Here is a 26,939-nt window from a genome sequence, read left to right as displayed (position 1 = left end):
TTATTAAATATAATGTAATTCTCACTGCTATGAGTGTCACTGCTAAGTACTTTTTGTATTTAGTATGTCCATGCATGAGTATGTTTAAATTATTATTGACAAGTTATACTAATGTATTCTTTATATTAGTTTGGGTACACTTTCAATGAAATGCAAGTTTATAGGATAAATTTTACTTTTTTCTTTATAAACAAAGAGCTGTGGATAGACGTCGCGTTGAACTCAATATATTTGTTAAGGTAGTTTAGTAAAACTGTCACGGTACATATATCTTAAATATACCTATAAATAAACCGTACCAGAATCTCGAGTATTTTATTTAAAATTTACTGCACGTGTGCACCTCAAGGGCGTTAAAAATCAAAATCGATTGGCAGTCGTATAATAAAGTTTTCACATCATATCAGTTCTCCTAACACATTGACAGGTTGTCTTCGTCAATGCAGACAAAAGCCATTAAATATATTTTTTAGGCCAAAAAATATGCCATACCTTTCAATTTACAAACTATCTGATAGGTCAGTTATTCCTTATTTTTTAACGCACAATCAGCTAAATTCCTTATAATTATTACTTGTCGCTGTAGAAATAACTAACGTAGGCGGAGATCCTAACAAATTTATTATTAAGAGGGTGGATAATCATATCTGGTTCTTAAAGCTTAAAACAGGTAAACTTTGAGTAATTTTTCGCTAAATGAATTATTGAGACTATATTTTGAAATGTTAACAATAACTTAAAAGTTTACACTTTACATACATGTTGTGGAAGTGTTGAAAAATATTTTTCTTTTACCATGTATTAGTTATTCAAAATGTTTGTAGGCATACTATTTACTTAACATTTTGACGAATTTTAAGACTAGTCCGATCTATGGAAATTGTTTTAATTTACATTTGTTTTATAATATTTAATTTAAAACGGCTACGCATCAAAAATAAAATTGCGTTTTTCTTTTAAAACATAACCAAAAAAAAAAAAAAATTTATATTTTTTTTTTAATAACTCAGACTCTGTAACCGGTTTTTTTATAGCCTATTTAAATTTATTATAAAACATTATCAATTTTGCATTAAATAAAATTTGTTAATGATTAATTGAAAAAATAAAAATCAAGTTACATCCTTAACTTGACGTCTGTCTTAACAGTTGTTGCTACATAATATTTAACAGTTTTAATACTTTATGTTAACAGTGCTTTCGTTGAAGAAAGAAAAATAATTGTCATGGTCTTTTTATAAAGCGTTTAAAATTATGGAGGATGTGCTACCGGTCAAAACAAACGACAAGAATTGGTTCTTTGGACGCTTTATTGCCATACAATACTAGCCGCTGATAAGACCACGAAAAAGATCAAATTCATTTTGGAGCACAAAGTATACATTGTATTATAGGTAAGTGCGTGCCTCACAAATGTATGATAATAAAACGTCCAGTGGCAAAAATGGTTGCTGCTAGAAATGAATAAAAAAATCTATTACTAAGCTAATTTACAAAAATTTAACAGTTTTCTTCTTTATAATTAAATGAATTAACGTCTTTACAGCATAATGACCTCATAGACCACTACCAAAATGGTTTTGAAAACTACTCATAGTGGTCTAAATGGAACTAGCCTAAAACAATTTCCTTTATTTTTATGTTGTCAAAAATCCCAATCAAATTCATATTTTTTAACGTCACTCTACTGTTGACAAATTTAAAATTTAATTAGTAATTCTAACTACTAATCTATCGATTGAATCAATTTGCCAATCATCGATAAGACGACATATCCTTATAATTTATAATAAATGAATTGTGTATATAAGTATCAAAGGATATATTTCCTTTTTTTTCTTAAGTCGCATATTAATTTAGAAGGCTAATTTTTAACATGATATAGTATTTTAAAAATGTGTTTTCATTTTTGGTGAACTCGAAAATAGATTTTAACATTTCACGTTAATTTTTAGGACCGTGTTCAGCGACCGTACAGTAAAAAAACCATGCAGTGGCCTTTTCCAGAAAGATATGGCTACGAAGGATCGTTGACGGCTGCCAACGGGAGTAGATCCTCTAACAAATACATGGCGGCAGCAGCAACCCTTCAGCCCAAGCAGTGGTCTACGTCCTATACAAATCAGCATCACGTGAGCACCTATATATTTTATAATAGCGTTATACCAAAACGGTACCACGGTTCTCTTTTTTTTTTTTTTTTTTTTTTTTTATTATCTGAAAATATATTTACAATCCATACAGTGAGTACATTAAGCAAATTTGATAAAAGATATTATATACATGACAATGAAAAATTAATAGCAGTTATCTCTTACACAGCAATTTAATAATACAAACATTTCCTGTACATTTTTTGTTGATATTTGACAGAAATTAGAAAATACTACAAGTATAATATTTGTTTGAGGTTTTGAGTATAATAATGATTATATGATACCTACAAAATAACTTCATACCGCTACTGCAAATCTTATGACAGATAGATACCATCATCGCGATCGGTCGGCGTTCCGGTTAGGCAAATTAAGGCCACTGGTGTTCGCCGTTACATGTTACTGCGTTTCCTCTTGTCGGTGTTGTTGTGAACGCGTGCTTTTGCATCTCATACAAAATAATTATTGCGTTTTCCTTGTTTACGGGAGTAACTTTTTTTTTTACCGTAGTCTCCTCTAGCGAGCATTACCGGATTTCAACGGTTCTCGCCGGTTGAAAATGTATATACAGCAACTGTTTTCGAATATCTATCTGTATGGGCGTTATAAGACTATGAGACTATTTCAATAATTCATAAGAGTTACACGACGGTTTAAGTGATAAACCTTTTGCTAGTGCTAAAACGAATGAAAAAAAAGAAAATAGAAGACACGACAGAATTGAAATGGTAATCGCCTTTCTTTTCCATTATCTACCCTTAGGTATTTCTCTCCGAGACGGACTAATAATACTTATTTTATTTGCATAAGAGGTTTTTTTACAAACCTTCCACTTTATGTATCAACGGTATGATGATCTAGAAAGGATAAATGCATATTGTTACAAGTCTGGGTGCCGAAAGTTCTTCTACCTACTTAAATGTACCTAAGATTTAAGCATTTTTTTGTACTAAAAAATTGACAGTCAATATTGAAAAAAACATTTCATTACTTTTAATATTTCAAAATACTCAACTGCTATTAGAACGACACCTTTGAATTCTCATGAACGTTCATATATTATGTATTGCTTTTATTCAAGATCACGAGTGTAATACACACTGTGTATAATAACTATAGTTGTCTGTCAAAATGTTGAACTGATTTTAATCCGGTGGAAGTAACACTTCTGACGAGGTCTAGCATAAACTTGGGATAATGACATTAAAGCCATGTTTAAAAGTTAACGCGCGTAACTCGGTTAAAACAACAAAATATGTTGATAGCACAACGGCTTACTTACTGACATACTATTGTATAATTATATCGATAGGTACTCTATATTAGGAGAAATTAATTATAAACGAATTATTTATAGAATAGCGGTAATAAATAAAATCAAAATTATTAGCGACCATTTGATTTTTTTTTTTTTTGGATGGCAGGAAATTTATCAATAGCTGTTTAACTAGTATATCACTTTTTTGGAAACTCTAATAGATCTAATTTTTTTAGGCGATTATTACTTAGAGAAGTGTTTAGACATTTTTGAGTATGGTAATTTTTCTTTTTAATTTATGATTTCGATAAAGAAATCCGTTGCTGTGTTAAAATATCATTAATTTTACAAAAAAAAAAAAACACCAATATTTTAGATTAATTTGTGTAACCCGGGCGTAAAGGAGCGTAGCATTGGACTGCTGTTGCGAACGCCTAAACATATTATATTGTACCTCAGTGGTGTGTGTAAAGTGTATATATATAAATGCACTGTATTCACAGTGGCAATAGGCGATTTATTCACCGTGTCTCCGCAATCTGCCGGAGTCCCTATCCCATTGAAAAAGGACCGCGTGCGCTATTTAAACGATATTAGCACGAGTTACACGTGATAATAATTATTGCCAACGATCAGGCCCGGTGCTGTGTGCTTATATGTGTTTGTGTATGTATACTTAGGATCGCAAACCCCACACACACTGCACTGTTATAGTGCCGCCGTACTGTATGTGTATATATTATACGGATTTGTCCCTCGTTCGACCCAACGTTAATTGCAGCCCGCGTCGCCGAGCGAAGAGAACTCGAAAATAATTACATTAGATTTTTCAGGCTGGTGTTTTTTTTATATACAAATCGCTTCTTTTTTTTTTTTTTACAACATTATGTATTACACATATACACAATAATACAATCGTTACATATTATAATTATTAAAAAAACACCACGCCATCGTTAATGTGTTTCTACAAAATGTATGTATCTTATACTAGACGAGAAACCGTTCAAGTATTAATACCTCATACCCGGCCACATCACGGATAATTTCCGGGCATCTCCCCAAAAGAATTCAACCTGGGAAACAAATAACACTTAATGGTCACTAAATGTCTTAGAAATTCCAGAGGATTAAAGAAGGAAATCATAAAATATGTACTCCTAAGAATTTAACAGGGCTTGATATCGGTATCAAAATCAATTTTGATAATCGATTAAAAAACCGCAATTTTTGACAATATCTAAGCGAATTAAATCAATTGTCAAAATGTATAGTATTTTTTTTTTAAAGTCGTTCTACATGGCGTTTAAACCTCTAATTAGTTTAATCACTAATATTAGTGAAAATTTAAACATATAAACACTACACAATGCATAATATTTAAATAAAGGACATGTTAATTTTGGGTAGATAATAGAAAACTCAAGTATATATAGCATGTTAAACGATCAATAAACGTTTAACTCAATTTGTTCATGTCTATTATTAATAAATTATGGTAATAAATCATAATCGCTTACATAATACAATTTTTTTTCATTAATACACCAACTTATCCATAAAATTCTAACCGAAAGTAGTAGATCACATAGACTTTTGTCATTTTTGTCAAACATATTTATACTATAATTTGACACAAATTGACACTATCAAATATATTGTAAGACCTATCAATCCGGGTGAGAACTTCACGGCTGATCGCATTAGTTTTTAAAAAAAATCTCGGCATAATAAAATGTTTAAACAAAATATTTTCTATTTAATTGATTAAGAATATAGATATAAAAAAAATGAGCTAAACGTTTATTGAATGATTAACAAGTTATATGAATGAAGAGTGTTTGGATGTCAGTTGTCTACCCAAATTACATATGCCCTTTGTAGAATAACCAAAAACCCATTTCGGTGAATTAAATCATTACATTAATTATTGATGGACCCATTGGAAATCTAATGGAGTGAGTGGCAATAAATTGATAGCCGTCTCAAAGTGCATAACGTTTTGAATAAAACCTTAACATAACTGATCTATAATATCTGAAATGAATTTCAATCGTTTCGCCGAACTGGATTGTCGATAAACAAATGCAATAACTCAACTCACTGGCATTTTTTCAAGTATATATTATTGGATTTAAAAATTTAAATAAATAAATTAAATTAAAAAAGAAAAGCTTCGGTTAGTTTACTTTTAAAGAAAGAAAAAATACTGTTATATCCAGAACAAACAATAGGTAATAATTTGTTCAGTCAAACACCGACGAACACGGATTTTAAACGAATTATCATATTAAATAATAAAATAATAGTTTCAAGGCGGAGTCATGAATTCGAATCAAATTTGAATATGAATAATACAACATTTATACACATATACAACTGAACTATGTATTTTAGCATTATCAGAATATTACTGTTCGCGTTTGTATGGCAGATTCGTGTCTTCCCGTTATTAGGTTGTACACCTTCGTTGTAAGTAGAATTATATATTATGTAAATACCGACGAGAGACTAGTGTTTACCTGGGCGTTAACGTATGGATTCGCGTATCAATTCGCTAAGCCGACTCGTTCAAACGTTAACCTAATATTATGTTAATTTTTGAGTTGTATGCAAAGCTGTCTGCATGCTATACAGTAGGGCTATAATGTCTGTGCTAAGACAACTAGAAGTTTCAACATGACATCGTTCGTCTTGAACGAAACTGTTAATGATTTAACAAACTAAATATTTTGATATTCATCTTTAATCTCGGGTCGCTCGAAAAATTGTTTAAGAAACTGGTGATTTTCAAATATTTGTTCGATCCTTTGTAAACTTCAACGTGATTATTCAGATATTACATCTTAAAAAATCTGCTTTTAAGAATTTGTTATTACTACCGTATGTTCCTAAGAATTTACAGAAGGAATTGAGTATGCCGACGTATCCTATGTATTGTTTGGCGATCAAATGAAAATATGAGCGATTATTTGAAAAAATAATGACACTCATAATTTTAGGTGTAAAAACTATCCAAGTTTCAAACTATTCTAATTTATTTAGAATTGTCAAAAAAATGTTGAAAATTTTTAGGAAATAGTATAATACAGTATTATTAAATTTGGCCTTTTGTTGTTGCTATAATTTCACATAAGAGAGCATATTTTTACCCACGATACAAATAAATTACTAATCGAAGTTGCCAGACTTGTTCGTGTGCGGTGTGTTGTATGTATATACCAATAACATTGATGTTTCAATTATGTTGCCAGTCGATATAAACATTATCAATAAAAGCTGTTATTAAAATCGTATTTGAATGCCTTACAATATAATATAAACCTCACTGGATGTCCCGGGGAAATCGTTTCAACCGGCGGCAAAGCTTCATTTGGTAGGAGGGCACGCGATATTCGTGTTATGGTCGATGAAGAAAGCACGGGAAAGTATTCGGCTGCAAACCCGAAATGCCCCTTTTCTAAAATGTCCTGCATAATAACAGTATAATGATATTAAACGCGTTCCCCAGTAAACGTACATATTATACACAGATGGTGTAAGTGTACAGTACTAGCTGTTGTTATTCGCGTGTGAGTTTGCCGTTATTATTTTATTACAACTCGCCATAAGCGGTCACAATGTGTCCGTCGGGAAATGGTAATGACCACGGCGGATTTCTTTGAAGCGCAAATCGTCTTCAGCAATAGTCTTAAGGCCAACCGAAACGATATTATCATCATTCATTGTACAATCCATTTTGTTTGGCTCCAATTCCATCTTGATCGGCCAATAAACGGCCAAAATTAAAATTCACTAAAACTTGGTTTTGCTGTGATGACATGCTAAACCGACTATACTTTTGCATTATCAAAATGTAGCAATGACAAGCTATTTCTTTTGTTATCTCACCTGTCTAAATTGGAACACTTACCGTTGCCGACATTATGGCGTTGGACCGTTTCTGAAATAATAATATATATACACTCAATCGTACATAAACTCGGTAAAGGTCTGGCCGGTGTAATCGGTCCTTAACAGACTAAGATAATAATATGTCGTTTGATCAGTTTGTACAGCTCTTACGGGCGGGCAGTCGAGGCGCTTTGAAATAAAAATTCCCTGAAAGGCGACCGCCTTAGTGGCTGACCCAAGTCAGTAAGTGTAGTGGTCGCATAATGACACCCTGCAACTCGTCGTTCTGTACAGATAAGTTTTGCGCCTGCAACTAACTCCAAAGGCTTCGGTGGATTGTTAATCAATCGATGGCGACGGGGAAAGTAGCGGTTGTCATTAAAACGAGCGGTGTTTAATTAAATACGACTCGGTGCGTTCCTTTGATTCCTACGGTTTCCCCCGTTGGTTGGCAGGACAAATTTGTCTTATCGGTTCTCCGCAATGGCCTGTGAATACGGTCTTGTGCCGCTAGACGACTGAAAATTGATGATTGATATGACAACGTTATGTTATATTTACCCATCGATGAACCGAAACACTTGATTAATTCGGAACGGCACGATGGCGCCATCAACAGTGCGCAACATCAGCTGTCAATGTCGCACATCACATAATATCTCTCACCTTATTTTTTTTTAGCTCAATAAAACAATAGGCCGACGATGGCTTTGAGTTAAAAAACGGAAGCGGATTTTTTTTTTCTTCATATATTTCGGTTAAGAATATCGTTTTACCAAACTGTGTATATAGTGTTACCTGTAAAACGCATTAAACCGGCGGCGAACGGCGGATGGTTTACCGCCAAATATGGGGAGCAGAATTGCGGATTAAAGAATAGGACCGATGACACACCATAAGCCTTCAAATCGACAGTCAAAGAAACCATGGTCACAATATTTAGCAAAAAGCTTTAGGAATACAGCTTTATCTCTGCTGTCACCCATAAGTTTTGAAAGTAAACGCATAATTTTACTTGTAACAGCCAATTGGAACGCGTATAAATTACTTGAAATTTATTGAAAACCGAAAAAAAAACATTTTAACATTCTAGCATATTGTTATCAATAATATTATCTATGCGTTGGGTCTAAAAAGGACAGTGTCAATGTTTAGCTAAATAGAATTAGGCCACTAAGCATGCAAGTTAAATCAACCATTAAATTGTGTTAAAAAAAAAACCAACGACACGTACAAGAAAATATTTGAAAAAAATAACAAGTGTTTTGTTATTTACTTTTGGCACTTATCATGATTTGGTTCTCAAGTAATGTTTAGAACAGTAATTTAGGTCTAAGATAATAACAGCTATTATTAATTCATAATTAGCCCTAATAGTTCTCTGTTAATCGACGATATATCTATACCTGTTTGCTAGAGTGGTTAAAAATTATCAACTTTTAATCAGCAAAATATAATGTAGCTTTTTTTTTTGTTCATTAAAATAACATACTCATTTTACTTGTTTGTATGTTTTGAATGAACTGTATAAATTCCCAATGCATAATCATATATTTGAAACACATGTTTCTGCTTACTTAATTTTTTAAACAGCAGATTAACAACCAGTAGTTTTTGATGTTTTTACATTTGAGAGAAAAACAAATATTTGGCTACGATAATTCTGTCGGTATTTCATATTTCTGCATAAGAATTTGGCGACCACATTTTGACTTTGTATCGTTTTGATGTCACCTGTCTCATAAGCCAACACACGAGGGGTGTACGATAAAATCAAAAAGAAGATTTTTGGCATTATTGAAATTCCTTGGGAATAGTGTATCTATTGTTAGTCTCTCTTTGGAAAACGTACCGCAATAATTTCAATGCAAGCACGAGAATATTATCCTAGAAAGTAGGTACACTGAAATAGAAAATAAAATACTATGTTATTTTGTTAGGCACGCCACATGAAAAACCACCGACACTAAAGCTTATAATATATAAACTAATTAAAATTATCGTATTGTTGCAGTATTAGGGTTTCTAAGTACACAGTTTTCATAAAAATTACACTTCATGTTATTGATATACGACCAGACTCTAGTACAGATGAGTTACTAAACTTCAGAAGTGATAAAACTGAGGTTTTTACCATTTCAATAGTTCACACAACAAAAGTATAAAATTAATTTAAATTTCAAAAATATCGTGCAGATGTTTAAAAAGTATTATTTTATCTATAATAGCATATTTTTCTAAGGTTTATTGTAATTAAAATTTACAATACAATTTGAATTATGGATAAAAAATGCATACAGTGTCCAAATTATGTTATAACATGTTTAGAGTACATGAAAAAAATTGAAGACACGTTCTAAATATAATATGTAAAATGTGTTGTTGAGTCTATGTAAACAGGTATGCTGGAGGCAAAATTGTAATTTAAAAGAACGTACTTTGTGTATAAATAATAATTGATCAATTGAATATTTTTTATTTCGGATTACAAATATATTATGCCAAAAAAAATGATAATAATAGTGTTTAAAATTTTAATTAAAACAAAGTTTTAAATATTTTTCAATAGAGACATAGCATTATATAAGCATAATATGCTATATATATATATATATTATATGCTTTACTGATAAGATCAGTGATAACCAACTGATAGGGTTTTATTGGAAACTATCCAATTTATATTTATGAGAATATCCAATCTCAATAGAGTACCCTAGTATACCTTATGTGATGTAAATCGACTTGGGCTGTTCGCAACCTCTTACTTCCTAGTCGCTTATTTTAAGTGGTTTCTTTTAAATTCGACCACCTATTATACACCAAGGTGGTAAACCTTATACTGCCTTTTTATATTCTCTGCAAAGGCAAAATCCCAACTCGTAATATATGCTTTTGCACCTTTGTGAGTCTCTATCGGTCCCTGGCCGGCGTTAAAAATCGCCTGTCTTCGTTTGTGCGCGTTTTAAAAGTATACTTTCATGTGTGTCATGTGTGTGTGTGTGTGTGTGTATGTACGGTGTAGATATAATCGTCTTACGGTCCAAACAAAAGGACAGTGCCGTGTCGTGCAAATCGCATTAGCCGCGTATACGGAGTGGACTTTGGGTGACGGCGTGTGGGCAAAGGGGCCAAAGGCCGTGTGCCGTGTACGGATTATCTAATTGCAAACTATTTGTTGTTTGACCGGACTAGGAGGTCCGCGGGGAATTCGGGAAAGATGTCGCTGGGACGTACGTGACCCGCGATCGGAAGGCGACGACCAGGGAATATATTTCTGGCGCACAGGACAAGGCTGGAAAACCTCTAAAGGCCGCCGCCGCCACCACCACCACCATTGCCGTCGATTATTTCGCTTTGTATCCCCATTTCTCTGGCCAAACACGTACCGGCGGCGGTGTACTGCAAGCCAGGTCCTTTTCCTCTGAATAACCGTTGTCTGTTGCCCTGCACGCTGTCCTTGTAAGTAAAATATACACAACGGCACGTGTTGTGTGCGCCATTACCTTTTAACAGGGGCGTTTGCTATTTAATGCTAACCTTACCCTCTTAACTCGCTGTTTCCCTCCCCCTGCCTCCCCCCGATTTCGCCCATACGTGCAGTCTCCGCCACACGCCGCCTTGACAGTACTTTTTCAGACTTGTTATGAACACTATATGTCGACACGCACTCCAAGGAAATTGGAATGGCACATAAAAACCATTGAGACAAAAACAACATAATGAGGGTCATGACTAAGACGTACAGATAAGGCTGGTGGAAAGCGCATAATTATTCGAGCATTGCGAAATAATGAAAACGAGATGATGTCGGGAGTTCAAAGCCGAAACTTTTAACTAATTATTTTCACACGAAACTCAAATCAAATGACCTTTTTTGAAAAATTAACATATACAAAAGTGTACAACTATAAACTTGTGCCTTACCGATAGTGGACGTAGGCGAAGATAGCTAGCTACATAAATGGAATAGGTCTTGTCAGGTAGGTCTTGTTCACTAAGCTTATGGATAAACGCCTTTCAAAGGTTTTCCATTTCGTCAATGTGACACGGCTGTGAAGGATTCTGAGTTCTGAGTTTGCGAATGAACATCTCTGTATGATTTCCTACAAATTCGAAATGTATAAGATTTTTGAGAAAGTGAATATCACAGTAAACTTTCAAAGCATGGTCCACGGTCAAAAGAATTTTTATTCAAACAAACGCAAGACAATAATGACATCGCATACTTTTACATTTAGTCAAGTATAGTGCAAGTCCTGATAATTAACTAAATTGGTTGGGTGGGTTAAAGTCAGGCATGCAAAAACAATTTTAAAATTGCTATAAACCCAAGTCTAATGATTTTGTATTGGTCCAGGAAAACAAATAGTAATATATAATATATGTTCTGACCAATTTGCATGTCTGGTGAACTCGGAAGCGTTTAATTTCTGAACACATATTTCACCTTCAGAGCTTGACACGAGAAAATAATAGGATTAAGTATATCATAGGAAACTCGTGGCTGTGATGTTGCCTACGCCACGAATGCTAGGCGAGCGGTTTAATGTGCTGAATGTGCATTTTTACGGTGGTCCAAAATCGCAAGTATTGCATAACAACCGCCCTCGCCTCACGATTTCCATTACTGAACGCAACTGTGATATTAGCTACACACTGTCGCTCTAGACGTTTCACATACAATAGCATCTGACTTAAACCGGCGGCACTGCCATCAGCAAAATGGAACTATCCACTCAATAAAGCTAAGTTAGATGCAAATATATTATATGACCAAAAATGAAGTGCTAATACCAATTACTATTCAATCCGTGCTTGGATTTGACGGGGAATATATTTTTTTTATTTGGTAAGGCGAAGAGAATGTATATAAATAATATACATTATAAGTAATATTTCCGTTTTAAAAGCTTCTTTGTGTCATTTATTGAATTTCTACAAATATTACTATTTAAAAGAAACTAATAAAAAAAGCGTTTAAATACATTAAAAAAGCTAAATCGTGTTGTCAAAATCTATCGCAAAAAAATATTAAATTTGTAGTTAAATTCATTGATAATATAAACAATAGAATAAAATAAATAATTTTAGTTTTTGTAGTTGGAACTTTTATTTCCAGGAACTGTTAAATTTATCTTTTCAGAGAACTTTTATTTTCTCGACTTTTATATTAGAACTTTTTTTAGGTTCTATTATGCTTGTTTATATGGGGTTTCTGTAAAAAAAAGTCCCATAACTGTTTGACATCAAGCCTTTGATTAAATCACAAACACTTTATGTAAAACGATTCGATGCGATTCTGTAATACTAAAAGTTATCCACATTTTCTCATTGAAATTATATTTCATGAAAGTCATTGCATAATATAGGTTTATAAATTCAGTTTTCTAGCCCGTTTGATCTCATCGTGATGGGTAAAATAAATCTGTGAACACATTATAACTTCATAATGGTAAACCTTTAAGTAAACGGCATCGAAACGTGGATTTTTTTACAAACAAAGCAACGAGTTCGATCATTATTTTTTAAAAAAAATAGTATATTGCGAGATCTTTAGGATCTTTTGATTAAAATATTTATGTATAGTGAATCGACTGATCAATATTGTACTTGATCCGCTTAGAAAACTCGTTAATTTTCTCTTATATCTGTAAATGAGAGGTTATAAAATATAAATATATATATATTTTATTTTATAACCTCTCATCTATATATAATAATCATATTAATACAATATATTAATCCCCGAATTTATATAATTACCCAAGGACTAATTCGAGCGCTGCAAAGGACGGGCCGCCGAAAAAGGGTACCTATTAAATTACGGACAACTATATCTATTGTCTGTGCGGTTTATAAGGCGGGTCTTATGTTTTTAAACTTTTCGATTCGAATGTGCTGATACGGCTAACGACATCGAAGGTGAGTTAAACATTTTTTTTTAAACCTATTTTCAATATACGGTCTCTTTCATTAAAATATGACTCGGTGCAATTTTAAGTAGGTGCCGGCCTAACGCATATAATAGCATTATTAATATCCAGTGAACTTTGAAACCCGAGCGACTATATTAATACAGGGATGCATAATATTTTGTGTTTTTTTATGCGCTTGTACTGTAATTTGAAAATATGTCTGAGGTGACCGTGGCGGCGACGGCGCATTATTAATTAAAAACTTTCTTAAAATACAATAATATATTATCGTTTAAGTAGAAAATCTGTTGTGCACTATAGCAGGTGTTGGACGCACATGGCCGCGCCGGGGGAGCAAACGGTATATACATATATTCTGCTATTATAATACGTGTGTGTGTACCATATGTATATATCCATTAGCCAGTTGCAACTGTATAGGAAGGACGGCGCTAAACTATATTGGATTACACGGTAGCGCCGGGTACCATTAAGATAACTTTATTATGTGCCGGTTGAAAATAAAATTGTAATTATAGTAAAATTAGTTTACAAAGTGTACGGATGCGGAAGTCACCGCTGCGCTGTTTTCGACCTTTTGTCGATTTGTTCTTTTATTTACAAAAAGAGACAAAGCAGGACTGGCGATTATTTCTTTCGTGTCAACGCCAATATACAGACAAACATGGACTTCAATAATAATTTCATCGAAAATCACAAGCTCAAAAATCTAATCAAAACTACTGCTCAGTTTTTAGAAAAGTTCATCTTTTTTGACATGTTTTCGTGTGTATTGGCTGAAGAAAGGCATTGTAAAGTTCAAACAAGAAACAAACAATGAATATCAATATGGATTTAATTTTGCTATGTCAAAATTTGATTTTAAATATTGTAGCTTTAAGTGTATAAAATTGTCTTAAAAGACTGCCAACACTATATTCCTTATTAAATAGGTTAGCGAGGCGTTCTATATAACTGACTGGTTTGACTATCGGACATCACTTTTTAGCCGTTTTGGGGGTGAAAAATGACAACGGAAATAAAGATAACACTTTGTAGAATCTTCAGATTTTAAAGGTTTTTTTTGTTGTTTAAAAGTGGAAAATTATTGTTTTTTTTTAAATCTTCAAAAACAAAAATCAAAAGGTGGATTAAAGATAATTGAACAATTCGAAACATACAAACTATTATTACAGTGAAAATAAAACATTTTCGATTAATTTCGAACAATTTCGATCGTGATACTTTAATTGTTTATTTTATATTTTTTTGTTGTTGAGGTGTATAAAAGATATGGTACGTTCAATTAACATCATACTGCAACACAGTTATAAATTCCTTCAATTCGCTCAAGGACTTGAGCCGTGAAAAATATTCCATAATGTCTCGTTTTTAGTTTTGTGTATATTTGATATTTCCATTTATCAATGGAACTTTTATCCACGTTAGAGATGAACACACACACAGTATCGACAACGGTAGACGCCGTTTATTTGCACACTTTCTTTGAATAATCTGCTGACAGTTATAAAAAATATCTTTATTAATCCAAATTTATGAGTATATATCAAATTATTAGACAAAATATATGATCCTAAACCGTACTTCTGGAAAAAAATGTAATAAATAAACCTATGTCGATTGTAGGAATTTAGCAAGCAAAGCGTTTCTCCAAATGGAAAGTATTGTGGTATTAAAAGAATAAAATGTTATGAATTCCACTACTGACGCTAAATGTTTTTTTTAAATTCTTCCTCGAACTCGATTTCAATGATAATAGCAAAAGGTATCTCGTCGGTCGTTCTTGTAGTTATTATATATAATATATAAGGACATAGGAACATATATACATTACTCCTCGCAGTTTTACCTACACCGAAATCCTCAAGGGACATGTCGTTTAGAGTTTTCCGTGTTGGCCGAGGGCAAGGGTCAATACCTTGAAAATGATGAAAACAGGTATACCGTGTTTACCCGGCTATCAAATAATTGTTGGCGAGTTTATTGATTTTTTACGCCGTCCAAATCCCAAATCAAGAAATATGACAGTTTACAACTTTATTATTACCAACAACAATATTATATTTTATTACAAAAAAAATAAAAGGGAAAATTACAAACAGATCATTATCATTCTCTTTTTTATTATACATTAGGTCTGGTGAGATGGGCTGAACGTTGGTACCTACTTACCTGCTCTGTAATGATAATATGTGAAATAATGTGTAAGACACGGTCACAGACCTATGCCTAATGCCTAAGCCTGTATGCTCTGCCAAAATTGTAGATAAGGTAATCGATTGTTTTACTTCTTTTTGATTTGTGCTATCATTATTAGTTTTAACTTTTATGAGTGATTCTGTAAACTTTAAATTAAATAATAATTTTTATGTTTGTGAGCCATTTACAGTTTTAATAATTTCTTACTTCAAAATGTACGTGTTCTGTTACATACTTTCACCGTTGAAATTCCTCGTGTCATCACATAACTTAGAATGGTCGACATCGTTTATCCCAAAGCGATTCCTTTTTATTAGCTAATATATTTAAGGTTTTTAAAACGGTAAGAAACTTTAAAAGACATTTTTTTCGAAATGATATTAAATAAATAAAATATTTCCTTGGCCAACATAACTTGCAAACACCTGTTTAAAAATTTCATATAATAAAACATTTTGAAATAATTTTAATTATCATAAATTTAATAATATAAACTGTATTATTTAAAATTCGGAATGTGGTCTTCAACTTAGATAAATTATAGGAAAACAAATTGTTGACATCACAATGTACATTTCATCTCTCTTAATCTGTGGTTTGACTAAATCCAACATAGTAAGGCTAGTGCGAATATACTGTGTTACTATATTTGCACATTTTATTGAACTTTATCATATTTATTGTGTTTTAGTGAATGTATACTATTTGTTAGGCAAACAACAGATTTACACTGTCTACTTTTAAAAATCAAAAAATGTTAAATAAAAGTTTCTGATAATTTAAATAATTTATAAAATATAAACGGGCCCAGACACTCGGAGCACACCTTTGATTGCACATCTAAACCGTTAATTGGTCAGTCCAATCTTGGTTTAAGCGCTCTCAACAAAACTAATACAAATTTCAACACCAAGATCACTCAACACATTTTTTACATTTTCAGGCAAAGCTATTTTCCAAGCAATATCTTTGGGTGGCGTTTACCCGACTTTAATCGGACACCGTTTTAGTACTATACTAAAGCTACACCCCAGGTCACAGAGTGCTGAGTACTACTCTCTCAGTGGTACTTACAGGATGAAAAAAAAAAGTAATTTATCATGATCGTTTGCCTTAATATATTAGGAAGATGATATGATAAAACGTTAACGTGAGAATGAAATCGTCACGTGCGCTCGAATGCGATTTATATGTGCCGGTAAATTATTATTTTTCTTTTTTTTGTCGACTAAAGTTTACAAAGGAAATAGAGTATAACAGCAAAAACACAGAAAAGGGCGGCGCTATCATTTATTGTGATAAAATAATGATGGTATTCTTGAAAAGTCATCGTCCAGATGTTGCGAAGAGGGTGTCATGTAATAAGGGAGAATATTTTTATACAATATATGTTTTATCTTTTTAGATACAAATAAAATGTTGTTTTCTTATATAAAATTTTATTTTATTAATTTTTTTTATCGGAATTTTAGTTTTCATTATTTTAGCCCACTCAAAATTCAGATTTTTCAACCCTTATGCACTAAAATGAGTTTTTAACGTCCAACTTAAAAAGTTAAATTTTCCTTAAAAATCTGAATTTGGCACAACTGAGGTCGTTAAACAAAATCCAAAAATAGTTAAACAAAATGTCTCCAAATGTTGAAGAAAAGAATAGTTAAAAAATAGCTATATTTTGCATTCGGTTAACATTATACATTTTCCTCGGTCACGGTTTAAGTCAACAAATTTCAAATTTTACCAAAAAAAGGACTACAATGAAACTAGAAGAATAATTACCAGATTAAAAAATAAATGGAAAGGGATTTGTTATAGTGTACTCGTGTCTTTTCTATTATTGATTAATTTTATTAAATAATTTTAATAAAGCAAAACTAATACGCTGATAATTATATATTTTACTTCTTTTCGGATAACGTTTGCTGGCTATTAATAAATACATACATAAAGCTTATTCGAGTATGCAGCAGAGCTTAATGAAATATTTGCGCTTGCAGACAAACGAGACTACACACACACACTCACATGCGTTTAATATATGTATAAGTATTATTATAATAATTTATTACAAAGCGTCGCACCGGTAAGAGAAAGTTTTATCAAGTCGGTACCTTTGCCGTTTAGTCTCTTTACACACTATGGAATTATTAGTGTTTGACTCGCGTGCAAAGTCAAAGCAGGAGCTGTTAAATTTTTGAAAACATGATAATATATGTGACTCTAAAACCTTGACAAATTCTTTGCCGTTTGAAACGTTTCGACGTTTGAAATGTTTAAATTTTAAAGATAAAAACCGAAATGGCATTCAACAAGTAAAACTGAAGGATATGTCTTCCTGTTTAATTTTTAAGGGGCCAACTAAATAATAACTCGATAAACGGGAACACAGTTATTTATGAAGGATTCTTTCCAGCCTGTTAACGCCATTATATCGTATTACCTCCTGGATCATAGCTCCAAAAAAAAAACATCATTACTTTATTTATATTTATTTATCTTTTAGGCTTTCTTTGAAAAAGGACGCGCGCTATGTCTTCTTGTTTTACCGAATTTTCTTACGGCCTATATGCTTTGTGTAATAGTTTATTTTAGTTTGTGCATCCCTTTTGAATGAACAAACCCTTTGGAGTGACTTCTAGGAAACGTCTATACACGGCTAGTTCTTAGTTCATCCGTATTTTATGTTTGAATTTTACATCTCGGATGAAATAATTTTCTTGGAACCAGCAAGGTTGGATGAGTTCGGGTTTACGGTTGAAAAAAATATATATTTTCTTCGTCCAATATTAACAGGGACAATATTTTGTTACACGACATGTCGACATTACAGGTTTTGCCTTTTTTTGCACTTATCTCGAGTTCAACAATAACAGACCACATTTGAACTACTATAACACTACAAAGCACCGTCATAGCTGTTATAAACGATTTTCAATCGATACGAACAAAATTGGATAACGGAAACGCATCAAAGAAAAAAAAATTCCTAAGAAGGAAAGCATAATATTTTCACTATTCAACACAATTATGTTTCTTGTTCGCATCGAACAAGGTTAACGTTTTTAGAAGTTACATTTTATAAAACCAAAAGCTAATGACAATGTCTACAACAGGGATTTATGGCAAATTTTAAGTTTGAGAGTTCCAACCTGTAGTTTAAAGGTTTGTACGCATTATAATACTATTCCCAACCTCATCATTTAAGTTATAATTTTTCTAATTTTAAACAAAACTTTATTTTTATTCAAAGAAATCCCAACTATGGGGTACATTTGAATCTAAAGGGGGTAGATTTTAATGTTTCTTATTAATATGTATACTAAAAAAAATACTATACAATAATTTATTTATTTTATATAGCACTATTTTTCTTTTTTTAAGGTAAATATAGAAATTTAAAATATAATATACATTATTTCATAAGGTTTAATTAGTTGTTAACTAATTGTTCTTAACATGTAAGCAACTTTTAACACTTAACTTAGTAAAGAACATTATATTTCATTAGTGTTGTTTTTGTTCCTAACTCAAACTATTTTATAACCCTTACCCTAGTATTTTAAAAATATTTTAAACGCTTAAAATAGAACCGAACAAGTATAAAAATGCTTTTATTCGAATACTTAAAAACATTGTTTTATGTTATTATTGCAAGGTAACATTTGTAATGTTAACTTATTCAGATTTTTATTCAACATATTATTTTAAACTAATATCAGAGTCGGCCAAAGGAGACATTTTGTATTATATTGTAACAACGTTGTTGCTTGCGTATAGGCTATACATATAAACGGTCTGAAAATAATAGGTAAGTACGGCGAACGCAGATAATTCTTAGACGTCAAGTATAATAATAATATAACGTTGGTATAAAAAATAATATTATTAGACTTGTATACAAGTCGAAGTCATCCCCTTGTATGTACCCGCCAGCACCGCCATACGGGTCTATCTGAACAAGTGGCTTCGCGGTCGACTCGTTTTTATCGTAAGCCGAATATATTATTATTATATTACTACACGGTTAAAAGGCAAAGAGGCCATGAGAGTTATGCGGCATATTATTTTTTTTTTACCGATATACATATAAATATAACGCTATGGGGAAATGTATAGGTAGCGCCGCCAACACCGTGAATAAGCTTCACAGGAGCTGTCAGCCAGGAATTTCTGATCCTCTGAAAATGAGGTAAAAAATTTATTTTATATATATATATATATGTATAATAAAAATAAATACTCGTAGCCGTCTAAAATGTCATCGTCGTCGTCGTTTTTGTTAACCTGCTAAAATCATCTTATTGTGTTATATTATACTTGCTTGACGCTACAATGTAATACAAACTCGTACAATATCTATTATGATATTATCCAGAGTACAAGGATTCGTCTAAAATATGCCAACGGGGTTGTATAATACAACGGTAGCGCCGTTTAATAATAACAATATAACACTGTAAACGTGTAATAATATGATAATAATTATTGTCGTAGTCCCGGGAGAGAGCGAACGTTGTGACTGATATTCCTTTTTTCTTTTTATAAAGGGTTAAGTCAGGTAATAGCCTGCTTAATTGCTTTAGGATTGCCGACGGTCACTATAGGGTACAATATAAAGTTCATTCGAATATACTGAAACATGCACTTTAAACAATAAATTCATCACCTAAATAAGTTTTAAAAATTTTAGCAAACCTTTCTAAAAAACTGTCTAAAAATGGCGATGAAAAATTATGGTTATTGGTGTACACAATTTGTTTACTAAATCTGGTAATCTCAAAAAATGAATAGTAATCATGAGTCATTTTTAGAAACTTCATAAACGTGCTAACGTGGATCAAAACGTTTATATTTAAGTACAATTTATTGTTTTCGGTTATACTTAGATTAGATTTTTGTATTTAGTATAAACTGTCCAGTCTTTCTCTTTGATTTTCTGGATTTTCTGAACATAATATTATGTTATTATAAGTTTTTTCTTGTTAATATTAACGTTCTTGTCCGGGTGATTTTTTTTTGGTCTCGTTGAAATACTTTGGATTAATAATAGAGCGGCTCTTCAACTTTTAAGTACTGTCGACTACCGACTATAATTTTCAAGTAAAGTCTATATATATATATATATACACTAATAAATAAAAACAGGATGCTAAACCTAACGTTATAAAGATCATTTGACTGTATAGACGATTTTTATTAGATACTAACGTTGCGGCTATATACATTTTTTTAATATTATTTTTTCCCCTGTAATCTCTTCGGTTCATCCGGACTTAATGAAATTTCGTTCGCTCTCGATACAAAGTTCTACAAACTTTATGACAGAACTTTTCTACTCTAAACATTTTTGTTTACTCATCGATTTATACCGTCATACATATTCTGTCTACAAAATAGTTTAAACCGCTGTTATCATTTAAGTACTATGATTTTGTGTGAAACTCCTTATCAGTTTGCTGGAAGACGACTATGTACCTCTATAAAGTTGTTAAGTAGAGAAAAAAAAATGATTTTTGAACGTGTTGAATGTAGTTTTGGTGCCAAAGAAGGTTATAATTATTGTTATCATCAATGTGACGGAAAATTCAAAAATATTTTCCTCATCTTACATAATCGAGAGTTGAGATTCAAAAACGGTCACTATCAACGAATTTCCCTAATAGCATTTATTGCATGGTTGTCAATTATTGTATACGAATATTGTTTAAACTGAACCCATTAATTACCAATCATATTACTGAAATATATTTTAACTATTATAATATATCTTGTCAACTTCTTTCCTGTACATTGTCTTATGGATCATAATTTTTACAATTATCTTATCGTTTCTTATTAGCTGGTTTACACTAGTTAGGTACTTGTTATTTCTCGTGGATTTTGATAGGTTTACACTATCTCTAACATATTCAATGTTAAAAACCTTAAGCCTTTAAAAAAATGACTTTTACATCTACTATGATGTCATACATCGTGCGATTACAAATACCTTTTCAGGTAGGTACTTGTCGACGGTATCCGTATAGTATGTGAACCGTTATTATTATTATTATTATCATCGCTATCATGGAAGACGATACCGAGCCGGTCTCATAAAGGATAATATATAAAATATTATATAATACGGTGCTTTGCGTGTCCATATAAACAAGCCACCACTTTTGAATTCCCGTTACTACACACAATGATGTACGTGGAGCATTATATACTTTGCTCCCGACGTTTCTCCCCTCCTCTAAGTTTTATTATTATTATTACTTTTTTTTTGCCTTTTTAATTAAGGTGAAACGTGCGGTTTTACTGCGGCCGCAGAGGTTGCGTTCTGGAAAAGTATACATGTATACATATTTATTTATATTTCCCTCGAATTTCCGCTAGACCGGTATGAGATCACTTGGCGCGCGCGCGTCGTTTTCGGATTTTCATTAAAAACCGAGTTCTGTGTAGCTGTGCAAAACGACGGGGATTGGGGATGGGGGGGGGGTGCAGTACAGAAGATGTTAAACTTTTACTGCTAAAGGCTGCTGCCAATCCGGCAAACATAACGGCGGCGACGTTTGACGTTTCGCCGGCAATTGTTGTCGGTACCACCATAATTTACAAAACCAAACTGTTCGTCCACCCCCTCACGCGCCAGGTAAACGAAGGGTCGTAAAGCACCCACTCGTTTCGTCGAATAAAAAAAAAACACAGGCGGCGTTGCCGTTATTTCAATAATAATTACAATCATTTATTGCCTCTAAAAAAAAATTGTCCGAAAATCAGCTCTAATCACTGATGAGAATTAGGTTCATCTCAATTTTTTTTTTTAATAGATAGATTTACTATACTAGCTGATGCAAAACCTTTATACAAGAACATTGGCTCTGGATGTTCGGACATTTCTCAAAAACTCTGAAAGCTCCCTGGACAAGTTTAGAAGAATTTGAACTTCCCCAGCCCCCCTCTAGTTACGTCAATGTACAAGAAACAGTTTCCAGTAAAATGTTTATCCAAAACTTCAAATCAAATTGTTGACAAACACGTCAACTGACACGTTTAGGCGCGTGTTAAGAAGGAAGGGGCACGTCCCAAGGCCAATGGATTTGGAGAGTCAATTATTTTCACAACGTTATAAAACTTATTATGATGGAGTGGTTGTTTACACTTAAAGTTTTAATTCGATAAAAGCTTGGAAAATATTGGTTTTACAACACTTGTTCTTGAAACAAAATATGTGATGTTTAACTAGGTTTAGAGAATCTTTATATTAGTTTTATTATACCCTTTGATTATTTTTTAATTATAATGTAGTGTGCTCTTACAATGTTTTAGTTAATTTTATAAGTGCAAAACATAGTTATGCGCTTCAATAGTGTTCATTGTTTATATTTAAATGACATATTTTCAGTGTTTTTATTATTTTAATAATTAACTATAATTCTTTATACTATATAGCTTATGATAAATGATAATATTATTAATATTCCTATGTCGTCTATTTTATTATAAGATATATGAATTTTAAATATTAAACTATAAAAAATATAAGTTAAAATCAACCTAACCCGAAGCTATGGCGAATACTTACTGGAAATATTATAACCTGACCTAACCCAATATAACCTACAACTGATAATCTAAAACTTATGGAGACTGGAGAGCTCAGTTTGCACTAATACCCGTGTCCGCACTTATGGCAATCGCAGAACAGTGGAACCAAAATATTATAATAACCTAGACAAGAATAAATAGTGGCAGGTAAGTAATTTAATATATCACCACATCGCCCATATATTATTATAAACCCTATTAAATTACATGCGGTTTGTGTGGCATGCCCATAAAACAATATTCATAAATGTATTATTATTATTATTATTATTACACTAGGACATGACCAGTCGCCCTCATTATGCGGTCGACTCCACCAGTAACCGTCAAGCCTTTATAGCAATTCTGTGGTTTTCGGTCAAATGTATATTATGTCATATATTAATATAGTGTTACGATAGCCGAGGCTTGGCTACCAAATGATTTATGTTATATAATTGAAATACTATAAGCTACAAGTATTGAAATTTAATTAAATTTAAAATCAAATTTTATATTAACATAGACAGTAAGCTGACTCGAGCTAATTTTGAAAATAAAATGTGTTTGATAGATTAAATTATGTACCTTAACATTTAGAGAAGAAAATGTTAACTTTAAAGTTTAAACCGGACATGAAAGAATTTTGTAGAGACTAAACTCTTCTTCATAGTTGCACGTTTATCTCCAAATAATTACTTCACGATCTATATTATGACCAGAAAAATATAATATTATGTTCGCGTTCAGTTCTATAAATAAAAAACGTTATATATATATATATACTAATACACCATGAACGGCAATTTGGCAAGGCCTATAGGATATAATATTTCTTTTAATTATTTTACTATCCAACGCATAATTTAATGGACACTATGTAGTTATAAAACATTTTTAAATTCATACATAACAATATTAGTTAAATTATAGCGAAAATATACATACTTTGTAGAATGTCAAATAATTGTGAGCTATTGCTATTTTGAATATACCGCTATTACTGTTCAAGTCATAATGTGTCACAATCAGTTCATATTTATAAAATTTATATTTATTTAATGATACTTGTAAAACTCGTAAGAGATCCATATATGTCTTAGGTAACGGCTTTATGGAGATCTTGGAAATCATATTTTTGTATGAATAAAATTATTAAAAAAAACAACAGACTTCAAAAAAATTGGTCTTTTTGAGTGAATTGACAGTTAAATGAAAAGTCACTAAAAAAAGTATAAAATAATTTCTTTTAATTTCTTGTCCATTTTTTTTTTGGTCAATTGTTCTCTTTGGATTCTAAACTAGACATTGGCGGAAATCAGAAGGGAGTCTTCAGATACTAAAAACCTTAGCAGACATTAGTTAAACTTATCCAACACATTTTACTCTACAGTTCACTACATTCTTATTGAGTTAGTAATAGTATTTTTAATTGCCCGAAACAGTAGTTTGATTAAGGTGTATTCTATATTGATTAAATTTCAAAATGACAAGTTTTTATTGTTAAACTAATATTATTAACTCCGTACAATTTTATCGAGCCTCGCTTATACTTTGTAAACATATTTTATGGACGCTAACATAATTGAAACTTCAGACTATTAAAAATTCGTTTGAAGCCGTTTCGCTCAGTTCCTTTTTTTTTTCTTTCTTTTAATATGTTATAAAAAAAAAACATTCGCCAGCAGTTATTATATAATGGTTCTTTTTTCGTTGTTGTTTTAAATAGTTTATTCTTCGCCGCCGCAGCCGCCGATGTTGTTTCTTCTCGAAATTAAAATCCACGTAATACCTGTGCCGCTCCCAAGTCGTGTTTTCATTAGGAGTTCGCAGTAAATTGCATGTCGGTATACAAGTAAAAACACAACGTTAAAACTCTCTTAGAATTGACCATTATATTGGCATAAAGAACAATGCTTTTTGTTCTAAACAACACGGTAGGTAATAAGTATAGTAGCGATCATAGACCCACAAGTTTTTAAAACCTGTATTGTTCCACGAATTCAAATGGTTTTTTCTCTTTTTTTTATAAAAACTTAAACGCGTTTGGACGGCTTCGAGTAGACTATTATACTATGATAGCGGTATACACTTTATGTATATTGATGTATATTTTACTAATAGTTGGAACTGGTTATGTTTTCTTCGTAGATTAGAAATTATATCCCAACAATTGTTGTTAGTCTCGTTTTTTTAAACAGTTAACATGCTAACCCCTGGCTAAACCCTGGATTAATATTTACATCAACCAACATATTTTGTTAAAGTATTTCTTTCTTTATTCGACCGTCGATAATGGAATAGGCAATTTGTCGTTTTTCGCTAAGGCAAGTCACGGTGCGTTTATTGTTGAAACAAGCAAAGAGGTAAACACCATAACACGCGATTACTTTGTAACAATCGAAGACAAACATTGACGAAGTTAAGTTGTTTATACGCAAATATTTGCGGTTCGTCAAAGCACACAAACGCCTTGCAGGTTACCATATTTATATAATACATTTACTATTATACAATGCCAGCCATGACAGTGGTAAAAATATTAGTGGCAAAAAGTGCCGGCTAGATTAGAAAACGTCAAAAAAGCGACGTTTATTTGATTGAAAAAATGTTTCCAAAATTATTTAACTTGAAAATCTATTATTATAACGCATAATAATAAACGTTCTTAAGAGAATACACAATAGTTTGCTGTGTATAATAGTAAGGTTAGTGTTTAGATTTAAATTAAATAATTTAAAACAATATTCGTAAAATGCCCCACTCTACCATTCTAGTTGATAACAGAATTTTCATATTTTTATTACGATTTAAGTTAGAAAAAAACATCTTTCGAGTTTAACATTAACGCTAAAATCATAATTTTTATTAAAGAATTCAGCAGAGAAGTCAGTAAAAAACATATATATTTTAAGGAGTTACATTTTGCCTACCTATGTGCGTGTATTAATCTTAAAAGGAGGGAGAGATAGTTTGTTATATTTTTATGATTATACACCTTATAACTCGTCTTCCATCCTAAGGGCTTGGCTCCAGTCGTTAAATAATGATCACCTGAACGGAAAAACTAGTTTTTGAGAAATAAAATCTCCCAGCGAGTAAAAGCATTGAATGTATTGCGGTCAACAGGTCGTGCCCGCCACATCAACCCCATTGTGAATCCTTTTTCGTCCGCTTTATACTTATCATGTAGGTATATAAAGTGAATACTAACAAATCCTCCTAGTGGTGCGATGTGCTCGGCCTGAGAAATTCTTATTGCGATTAAATCGTCCGCGACTTACACAGTCCATTAAAGGTGTCGGCGGTGTAAAGCTTTATACCGTTTGTGTTATTATGAGATTCAGCTATGTCTGTACAACACAAAGCCTGTATTGGTGTGGGCCGACTTAAATGCGAGGCACGGAAAATGTAATAGGTGGTATAATGGCAATAAAAATACTCTTCGAGACAGGTCCAGTAAAGGAGATAGAGCTGGGAAAAAATACATTTAGGTGGCCACAAGCGATTTAACGCGATTGCCGGCCTTTAGATCACATTAAATAACGATTATCTCCGGGATTTTATTACTCGAAAGCAACGTGATCGAGCCGGTTGGCTTGCCTCGTCTCTCCCTTAATCTTACCCTCTTCTGTCCTTCAGTAAAACGCCAATAATTTGATTCGTTGTGAGGCGACCACCGTTGTCCGTATATCCTCTATTACAAAAGAATGATTTACATTAATTGCTAGCCTTGTTCGCAATCGTCGTATGACAGTAACAATTGCTCGTTGTATAAAAGCATTTTAAATTTCGAAACAATTCTCAATGATATCCTAAAAAAGAAAACCAAATTTAGCTTCGATGCAAAGATAAAAAACAAGGTAGGTATTGGTTTTACAAAAAGACTAGTTGGGCGTTGATTAAATGACTAATAACAGC

The 26,939-nt window shown here is 32.1% G+C and overlaps 1 protein-coding gene across 1 annotated transcript in view; it reads left to right on the top strand.

The window, feature by feature from the left end:
* The window catches only part of LOC126836875 (delta-sarcoglycan), a 91,545-nt gene that overhangs the window by 25,495 nt on the left and 39,111 nt on the right, over positions 1-26,939 (top strand). Inside the window, exons 2-3 of the mRNA XM_050570544.1 lie at positions 1,196-1,394; positions 1,956-2,132. Coding sequence (XP_050426501.1) covers positions 1,989-2,132 — 144 coding nt within the window. The 5' untranslated portion in view covers positions 1,196-1,394; positions 1,956-1,988. The remainder of the gene's footprint in view (positions 1-1,195; positions 1,395-1,955; positions 2,133-26,939) is intronic.

This window comes from Adelges cooleyi, unplaced genomic scaffold, assembly GCF_023614345.1.
Source record: "Adelges cooleyi isolate 19-005CV unplaced genomic scaffold, UGA_ACOO_1.1 ACOO_flye_CR_arks_rails_tigmint_CR_PRNA_247, whole genome shotgun sequence".
Lineage (NCBI taxonomy): Eukaryota > Metazoa > Arthropoda > Insecta > Hemiptera > Adelgidae > Adelges > Adelges cooleyi.
Note: the sequence above shows the minus strand (reverse complement) of the source record. Positions and strands in the feature narration are given on the sequence as shown.